We start from the raw sequence: 9,575 nt of genomic DNA on the forward strand, positions 1-9,575 counted from the left end.
TCTACTCCAATTCCAACTCATGACCATATGCTGAGCCACAATCAACAATGCAGTAAACTCAAAAAGACCTTAGCCTCCTTAACCAGATGACGAATTTGTCCGTCGATACTCTTCATTTCTGGGCTGATCATTCTCATGGTCTCCAAACTGCCTGAGAAAACTGTAGCCAAATCCTAAAATCAGCCAAAGTACGGAGTCCTTAGGAGTCCATGTCAAGTAGTCATGCAGTTCGATATAGCGCCAGTGCATTGATTGGTAACATCCTTTTTGCGTCTAATATTCGACTGGTTTCTCCTAAAGATTCCAATTTGTACATTTCACGCATCAACTTCGAAAACATAATCAGTAGCTGGTCCGCTGAGGATCCACTCATCTTCATTTTAGACCATCTAACACTCACCAACAATTTCACCCTTGTCAAGTTGTCATCATGTTAAGAGGGAAAAAATCAACCATAACAACTGCTTCCTTATGCCGTTAATGCGATTCATCAAAACAGAATCCATCACATTTTACAGTTTCATAAGAGGAAAAAATGCTCATTCACGACAACATCAAAGTTCTTTACTTTATTTCCGAATTTTGATCAATGGGCAGCCACAGTGTTATATGCTGCGGAACAATGTGTTCTCAGAGTCGTGAAGGTGCCTACTGACTTTTATAAGTCAGTACAATGGGTATTCTCACTTCTGATGTCCACTAAACACAATACTTCATTGCGCTTCAATATATATATATATATATATATATATAGAGAGAGAGAGAGAGAGAGAGAGAGGTGATCTCTATTGATCTATTACTTTGTCCAATTAGTATTTGGTGTCCGCACTCCGCAGTACAATGAGAAATAAATATTAAAGAATAACCCCAAAAAATGTAAAAATTAGTAAAAATAAAGTTCACGTCTTGCCTCCATTTTCACAAAAGTAAACCAATTTTTACAATAACAGCTCAGCTGAATATACAACACCTTATTCCCACTTCACAATTAAGCCCCAAAGAGTAAAAGAAGCGTTTTTCGAGAGAAAAAAAAAAGGTTTACTACATGTCTAAAAGAAAATGCAACTAAACCTAACTCTGGATCTTAATCAATTGTTTGGGAAGAATCACCAGAATCATTTGATCCACCCTGATTACTTTCCTCACTTCTCCTGTCAAGATTACTATTGCTATAAGCAAAACTAACCCAAATTTCTCTCCTTGTCCCGCCTGCATCCCCATTTTTCAAACTCTTATCATCATTCTCCTCAACAGGCATCTTGTGTCTACAAACAGGGCAAGACCCATGTATTCTCAGCCACTTCTCGATACATTCTCCATGGAATCTATGCTTGCAAGGCATCTCTTTAGCCAACGCACCAGCTTCCCACTCTTCCAAGCATATCACGCACTCCTCACCGTCTTCCTTAACTTCCACCATGGGCATGGCTTCGATGGATGCTTTTGAGGCTGGTGGCTGCCCATCTTTACTAAACAAGTCCCTCAACAAAGATTCCAAGCTCGAAGAGCTAGAGCCACTTCCCCTGCTGCCTTCTATCACCACCATGTCCTGTGTTAAGGGATTAATCAGGATGATGCGATCCGTTGATTCTCGCATATGTGGAGGACTTTGTTGCGCCTCCTGATCTGGGGTAGAGGAATCTTGAACTGGGTTGGGAGTATTCGGGGAGTTTGTCATGCCTAAAATGAAGGGCAAAAACAGGGCAAGGTCTCTGTTTCTTGAATTTATCAAACGTTCGATCACTGATGATGATTCAGAAAACTCTTCTGTTTCCGAAGCCATTAGGAAATTGAGATTGTTTTCTATATAGGGAAAAGAGAGAAATTTGGGCAAAAAGTCGTTGATACAAAGGCAGTTGGATTGATGAAATTGGGGTACAAAGTTTGGTAGGACTATATGGGGTGCAAAAATCAAAGAACGGTGGCAACAGCAAGGTTGTGGAAAGATCTGGAAGAATGGACACATGGTCACACAGTGACGCTTACAGGAGCTGGATGATACAATGGGGCTGTCATTATCAACGTCTGAGATATTTTGTAGGGTTTGGATTTGGTGCTAATGAGTTCAATGAAGTTGTCGTGGGCCAGCAGCCTGTCACGGTTTTCTACTACCGTACGATTATTGATTGCGCCTTCTACCTTCCTTGCTTGCTTCATCGGAAAGCACACCAATTATTACCAAAAGTTTGCATGCTCAGAGGGTTTTTCTCTGTGCTAACTGAAAAAGTTTGGCACAGTGGGATTAGTTGGACAGTGGGATTAGTGGGATTAGTTTGGCGGTAACGGTTGCAGGTGCAATTGTTACGGGCGGTTTTGGTCATTTTACACAGCACGTAATTTTGATTGTACACGATGTAACTTTATTTGCACAACATATAACTTTAGTACAAAAGTTTGTGAGTCCCACACACATTGTAAAAATCGATATACAACTTGTGATATGGACCGTACATTTTTTTTTTGGCCAAAATCTGGCCATTAACTGTTCAGGAACGATCATTCTGATGACCGTCCTTGCTCCTTGTCCGGGATTAGTTTGCCAATTCTGCCATTAAAAAATGAGTTAAATTTAAACCTTGGTTGATCCCTAAACTCTACGTAGATGTTGTTTATCTATTCATTTTTCCTGTTTACTCAAAGCCATGTTATAATTTTTTTTCCAATTTTAGAAGAGCTGTTTTGAGCTTAAAATGTACCAATTAAGGTGCAGGACAAACTATGAACAGTGAGTCCATGTGATATTCCAATGACTATGCATGTGGGATTCAGACGTTATGAGTCCGGGTTGACTGGATTATGTTTCCTGGGACTTTTGTTTAGACTATTTGTCGGATCTCGCTCTGGGGATTTTATTTTGATTATTACTTGTTTAATCATACAAAACGCACAATTTGGTCATAATTTGTCAGCCACCTAACTTCATTAGCTGAATAATTCATTCTAATTCTTAGAAAATCTTGCTTCGATTTTGATCGCTTAATTGTTTCATTCTTGACAACAGGATTTCATCCTTTCATGTTTTTGCTAGTACCGTATGCTATATTATTTCTCACTGCAGCCACGAGTCAATTTTTCCTTTCCGCCGGAGCTGTGTGATTTTGCAAAATCTGAGAATTTTTTGGTTAATCATCTGCCAGTAGCTTTGGGTCTTTGACCTGCCGAGCTTGACAATGGACAATATCGAGCATAAGCCTCTGTGATGCTAAACATGGCCTTTACAAAACTACTGGACCAGACACGGTTCATCCAAGTTTTTGCCCTCTACAAGCTGCTGGACTCTTTTCGCCCTTTACACAAAGATGGGCCGCCATATACATACAGGACTTCGTTTCTTGTTGAGTAACAAATGAGCGGCCTAAAAGAATCTATTTCTTTACAAAGAAAGTTTCTGATCTTTTTTTTCGCTGCAATTGTACCAATACTCCAACCCAAGAAAATATAAGAATAAACCTGAAATGAAATACTAATAAATGTTCCTGTGCTTTACCCGCTGCAATTGTCCGTTGCTCGAAGTTTTCTCCATGCAACCACCACATTTGTTCCTTTTTTTTTTTTGGTGGTTGTAGCAAATTCATGAGTCGGGACGTAGATCATCCAGTTTTCTACGTCAAATTGATTGAATAAAATAAAAAAAGAGTGTAATTCCATATCAAGATGAACTCTAGATAGAGTCAAACACCTCACCTTCCCACACAACAATATCAAGCAAGCTGAACTGCTGTACTCTAGATAGCTCGGGCTGAGGTCATGTATAAATGTCGTATGCTGTGGCAGGATTCATGGCAGGAGAGATACATTATTGCTAATCACCAATCTGAAGTTCCTTTCACAATTGTGAATTCTATTGGATCTTGTGAGCATCGTACTGATGAGTATCAATTCACATGTAAAAAGATATATTAGCTTTTAGATAATTTTAGAAATTTAAATTATTGAATAATGTGGTAAGGGATGTTAGAATTTCCCAAATAGATATAAAGACGAGAAAAGGTGAAAAAAATAAAATAAAACACAAGTGTAAACTTGGGTTGAGCCCACCCAAACAGGGCAAAGCCTGGATTTTTTATTTTTCTTTTTGGACTGGAGTGACAGCAACTTCAAAACCAAAAAAGAAAAAAAAGTCTAAATTTGTAGGTTTTTTTTTTCTTCTACGCCTCAAAGTTCGCCTTCTCCTCTGTCAGCTTTGCCCTTTCTTCCTCAAGCTCATTCTCCATATTCTTGTACGCTAGCTCCATTTCAGCTTCCTAGGAAGGACGATTTTCTATTTTTTCCCTTACCCTTTTCTGCTCAATACCTCTTGCCACAATACTCTCGTAATATGATTTTGGCGACCTAAAAAGGATTTTGGAGTATAAGTTGAAGAAAAGGAATATTACACCTTACGAGAGTATTGTGGCGAGAGGTATTGAGCAAAAAAGGGTGAGGGAAAAAATAGAAAATCTTCTTTATTAAGACGCGGAAGTTGAGCTGGAGTACAAGAATATGAAGAATGAGCTTAAGGAAGAAAGGCCAAAGCTGGCAGATGAGAAGGCAAACTTTGAGGCGTATAAGAAATCCCTTGCGGGTAGAGGGGTAAGTTTCTTGCTAGTTCTTATCTTCTCCCCTTTCTCTGAACTGAGTTTCTCTCTCTAAAACGTGTGTTTTCCTTTCTTTCTCTCTCTTTTTTTTTTCCAGATATGATGGCTGTCCAAGGGCTGCAAGAATGGGATTTTTGTGCCTGCAATCAACTTTTTTGCTTGTTTCCAATTAAGGCTCTTAGATCCATTGTATGTTTTTCTCTTTTTGCTTTTGGTGCTTGTTTGTTTTAAGTGGTTATTTTTAGGGTTACATTTTATGTTGTGTTGTACTACTCAATCACACTCTAAAATAAACCGACTCCTCTCTTTTTGCTTTGAATTCTGCAAGTTGAACGAAAGTTGTTTACGTATTTTATTTTCTCTGGGAAAATTGGGTGTCTTTCTTAAGGTAAAAGTGAACAACTGCCCGATGATTTCTAATTTGTGAGCGATGGGTCGAAGAATGGACCCTGATTTGTGGAACTTGACTGGCACAAGTAGACAAGTGATTTCCATTAAATTTTGATGATTTAGCCAAGCCTTCGGTAGTTTTTGGATAGATAGAGAAAGAGAGAGTTACAGTAGTCCCTCAATCAAATTATAAATCTAGTGAATTAGATAAAGATTGTGACAAGTCCATTCAACTTTCCCTTCCCTTCAAAACAAATGTCATTTTAATCCTCATCCAAAGGCACCTTATACCCATGCTTTTCGACCTTGGCCATATTCACTCTCATGGTCTTAACATTTAGCATCAATTTTTGTTTTTCCAGCAATTGTTGATTTTGAGATCTTTTATGGTTTCCGAGGTCAGTCATTGTTGGTGAAAATCTGCTGGGTTTATCTACCAAGTCGGAAGAGTGTTGCAGAAATGTTGAATTTCTTTCTATTTACTTTACCAAATTGTACCTTATTTGTGGAAACACAGGAGACATCTGAAATACAACCAAAAAAAGATGAAACTAATAGTAGTAGTTTGCAACCACCAGCTCTTGGGCTGGTGGCCACCACCAAGCCCTTAAGGCTTTGGTGGGGTGGGAGGCAAGGGTTCAAACCTTGCCTCCCACCAAAAATGCCACTCTTGTGGCTCTGCTTCAAATCCAGACGGGTGCGCCGTCGGTCCCCATAGGCTCAGTTGAGCCTCCCCCTAGATAGAGTAGGAGTAGAGATGACAATCGAAAAAAAAAATAATAATAATAGTAGTAGTTTGCGGTTTCCGATGGCCTTTTTCTTTTTCTAATTTTTTGAGGTAGATAGACACGCTTCTGATACACATAAAAATTATGAGCATAAATTTGGTTAATCGAATTTAATTAAAATTGGTGAACTGATTTCAATGAAATCGATTTCGATTCGGCTTCGATATATAATTAACTTTTGAAAGCAATTAATTAGTTCGAAAGTGATTTTGAGTTTTCAATCTGAATCTCAACCGAAAACTTAATACAATTTCATGTTTACCATTTTAGAGTGTGTATATATGTATATAGAAAAATTTGCCCAATTGGTCCCTAACATTTTTTTTAAAAAAAATTTAGTCTCTAATATTTAAAATTGGCCAGAATAATCTCTAACATATAAATTATGAGTCAGTTTGGTCATAATGCTCATATTTGCTCATTTTTCCGACTAAAAACAGCACACCTTTTTCATGTCGGCATAATTTCAAGGGCACAATCGAAAAACATTCATTAATACATAGTTTTACAGGCAAAACCCCCATTGGGTTCCTATTACTTTTCGCCCTTTCCCTCGACATCATTTTGCAAACTAGCTGGAAACCATCAACAAATTTCACCTTCTCCGCCAAAGCAGCTTTTGCACTTTCCTCATTTTTATACAAAAGATAAGCAAACCCTTTTGATTTCCCTGTCCCCATATCAAACCCCCAAGGCCCCTCTTCAATTTCACCATACCTCTCAAAATAACTCAACAAAAACTCAGAACTCATCTCAGTTGGTTGGCACATTCTCCACCAATTTTATTGCTGACAAACCCATCAATTTTATTGCTAGGGTTTTCGAGGGCAAGCAAGAAAGACTCAACATTCTTGAAAGTAACAAAACCATAGACTTTTGATAAAGATTTTGTGGTAGGATAGGATGTCATCAATGATGGAAAGAACGGTATGGAGAATGTTGGGATGGACAATGGTAGCTTCTAAAGGATTTCAACAAGTTGGAATTTCATGAAGGACTACAAAACGTTGTGAATGATTTGTTTTTCTTGGTTTTCAACATTCAATGATACTTCAAGTTTTCTGGTTCTCTTGAGATCATCAGGCTATGGGTTAGTAGTGATGGTGGAATGCATCTGATGAAGTAGGCGCAGGGAAAATGACTCAAGATTGACTCTAGGAGGAGTGGGTGGAGTTATGGAAGAGTAGCCATTGGAGAGCTTGAGCTTTGAAGAGAATATTCTCTTTCTTTCAAAGTCTAAAACCATGGATTAACGAATGTTTTTCGATTTTGCCCTTAAAGTTATGCCTACATGAGAGAGGTGTACTATTTTTAGTCGAAAAAAATAAGCAAATACGAGTATTAGGACCAAACTGACTCATAATTTATTTGTTAGAGATTATTCTGGCTGATTTTAAATAGTATGGACTAAATTTTTTTTTTTTTTTAAATGTTAGAGACTAATTTGGCAAATTTCCCATGTATATATTATATAAGACATCTATATTGTTAATTACTTAATTATGCCTTAAGATATTACATATTACACACGTATGGCCTATGTTATTGTGAATGCTAAATAGTCTTAATTACCTTTTACGCTCTAAATACAAGTAACTAGTGAATATGTAATACTAAACCCATCAGAACAAGTTGACCACACATATACGTATATAGTTACACATATATGAACACACTATGACATTAACTTCAATTACTACCCTTCTTTAATAAAAAAAGTTTTTGGATGCCAAAGTCAAAATTATTGTTTTAACAAAATTTTAAAATTGACGAAATTGATTAACTAATTTTGAAACTGAATTCCAATCTCAATTCAATTTGACTTTGATTCAGCGAATTCAATTTCAATCAGAAGTACAATCTTACCACTGTGTATCAATTTTTTAATTTGTACTTTAGTCGAAATGACATTAACGATCCATCCTGTATAAATATATTTAATTCTTACTTAATTATGCCTTAAGATATTACATATTACACACGTATGGCCTATGTTATTGTGAATGCTAAATAGTCTTAATTACCTTTTACGCTCTAAATACAAGTAACTAGTGAATATGTAATACTAAACCCATCAGAACAAGTTGACCACACATATACGTATATAGTTACACATATATGAACACACTATGACATTAACTTCAATTACTACCCTTCTTTAATAAAAAAAGTTTTTGGATGCCAAAGTCAAAATTATTGTTTTAACAAAATTTTAAAATTGACGAAATTGATTAACTAATTTTGAAACTGAATTCCAATCTCAATTCAATTTGACTTTGATTCAGCGAATTCAATTTCAATCAGAAGTACAATCTTACCACTGTGTATCAATTTTTTAATTTGTACTTTAGTCGAAATGACATTAACGATCCATCCTGTATAAATATATTTAATTCTTAATTTTTCCCCACACAAAATGACTACCATGGTGAATTTTTTTTTGCAAACAACTAGTGTGCATCTTAATATTTAGAAACAAAAAGTGCACAAATGGCAAAAGAAATTTGTATTCACTTGTGTTGGTCATCTTTGCAATAAAAGTAACCTAAATTTGAGCATCAGAGTAATTTAGCGGTGCATTATAAAACCATAAGTGCTACAGAGTACAGACAGTTGTCCTCGTAAAAAATGATACTCCTACATTATTAGCACAATGTATTTGTACAGTATACAAAAACAGATGCAACTTCTAGAAGGGACTGAGATTTTTATATGTAAAAGTATATGGAAGGTTTATAAATGAGAACCCAATTCATTTAAGTTGTTTGAGGAAAGGAAGAGAGGTCTCACTAGTCTAACTCTCCTTAAACTTCCAATCTAACTCTCTACCCTTCCATCTCATCTTCTTACCACCTCATCTTCTTACAACCTAACCATGTTATTCAAAAAAAATTTTGTCCCTCAATCACCGCCTCCACACAACAGTCCCGCTTCTCCTTCTTAACTCTTCTAATTTAGTTTCAAACCTCCAAAAGTATAGATTTAGTGCTGGTGTTTGTGTAATGGCAGTTTTCGTTGTTTCGTATTATATTGGTCCAAATAGGAGTGAAGTGAAAGAAACGACGGTAATGGCTGTATGTGAGATAGAATATGACGCTAGCAAAAGTTTTAATAGCCTTGAAGAGTGTCTTGACCATATTTCCAGAAAGAATGACAAGGAATGAAGCAATTGATAGACACTGAGAAAAGACTACATAGGTTGAAGCAGAAGATTGCATTGAAGAGGATGAAGATGGACAATGAACAGACTAAGATAACAAAGAAGAAGGCCAGGATTTTGGCAGCAAGACAGGAGATACAAGCAATGAGGAGGGAGCTTGAAGAAAGGCTTAAGAAGGAAGGATGAAGAAATGCAGCAAACTTACAGTAGAGAAAAAGGTTTAAGGAGGTGAAAAATGGCTGGAAACGAAAAGGGAAATATCTTTCTGTCATTTAATTAGCAGAAGAAGTGGAGTCTTTTAATTAGTAGAAAAGGGAAATAGCTTTTTGTAACTTTCTGTCTTTTAATTAGTAGAAAAAATGGAGTCTTTTTTCAGTTTGTTAAATTAAAAGTCACCAAAAAACACATGAGCTTCATGTATTATGTAATTTGTATGTCAAACTACTGGAATAATTAGTCAAAAGTTGAATATTGTATAAAGTTATTTTGCAAATATATAATTAGTCAAAACTTGAATATTGTGTAAAATTATTTTGCAAAATGTTAGATTGAAGTAGGGGAATATATCAAAACTCCACAATACAACTAAACCGAAGGGCAAAATATCTATATCATTGAAAGTTTAGGTCTATACACCTAGAAAGAGTATAACATACTAAA

At 36.3% G+C, this 9,575-nt stretch overlaps 1 protein-coding gene and 1 long non-coding RNA gene across 2 annotated transcripts; one reads left to right on the forward strand and one right to left on the reverse strand.

Moving 5' to 3' along the window:
• Nucleotides 1-883: 883 nt before the first annotated feature.
• On the reverse strand, nt 884-1,972 carry LOC113717220 (E3 ubiquitin-protein ligase MPSR1). Its single transcript, XM_027241931.2, has one exon. It carries the CDS (start codon nt 1,964-1,966, stop codon nt 1,085-1,087), a length of 882 nt encoding a protein of 293 aa, XP_027097732.2. The 5' UTR covers nt 1,967-1,972; the 3' UTR covers nt 884-1,084.
• Nucleotides 1,973-4,042: 2,070 nt separating this feature from the next.
• On the forward strand, nt 4,043-4,896 carry LOC140021604 (uncharacterized). The gene is made up of 2 exons (XR_011825500.1): nt 4,043-4,572; nt 4,675-4,896. It is a non-coding gene; the product is annotated as an uncharacterized lncRNA (long non-coding RNA).
• The last annotated feature ends 4,679 nt before the right edge of the window (nt 4,897-9,575 follow it).

Source organism: Coffea arabica, chromosome 11e (assembly GCF_036785885.1).
Source record: "Coffea arabica cultivar ET-39 chromosome 11e, Coffea Arabica ET-39 HiFi, whole genome shotgun sequence".
NCBI lineage: Eukaryota > Viridiplantae > Streptophyta > Magnoliopsida > Gentianales > Rubiaceae > Coffea > Coffea arabica.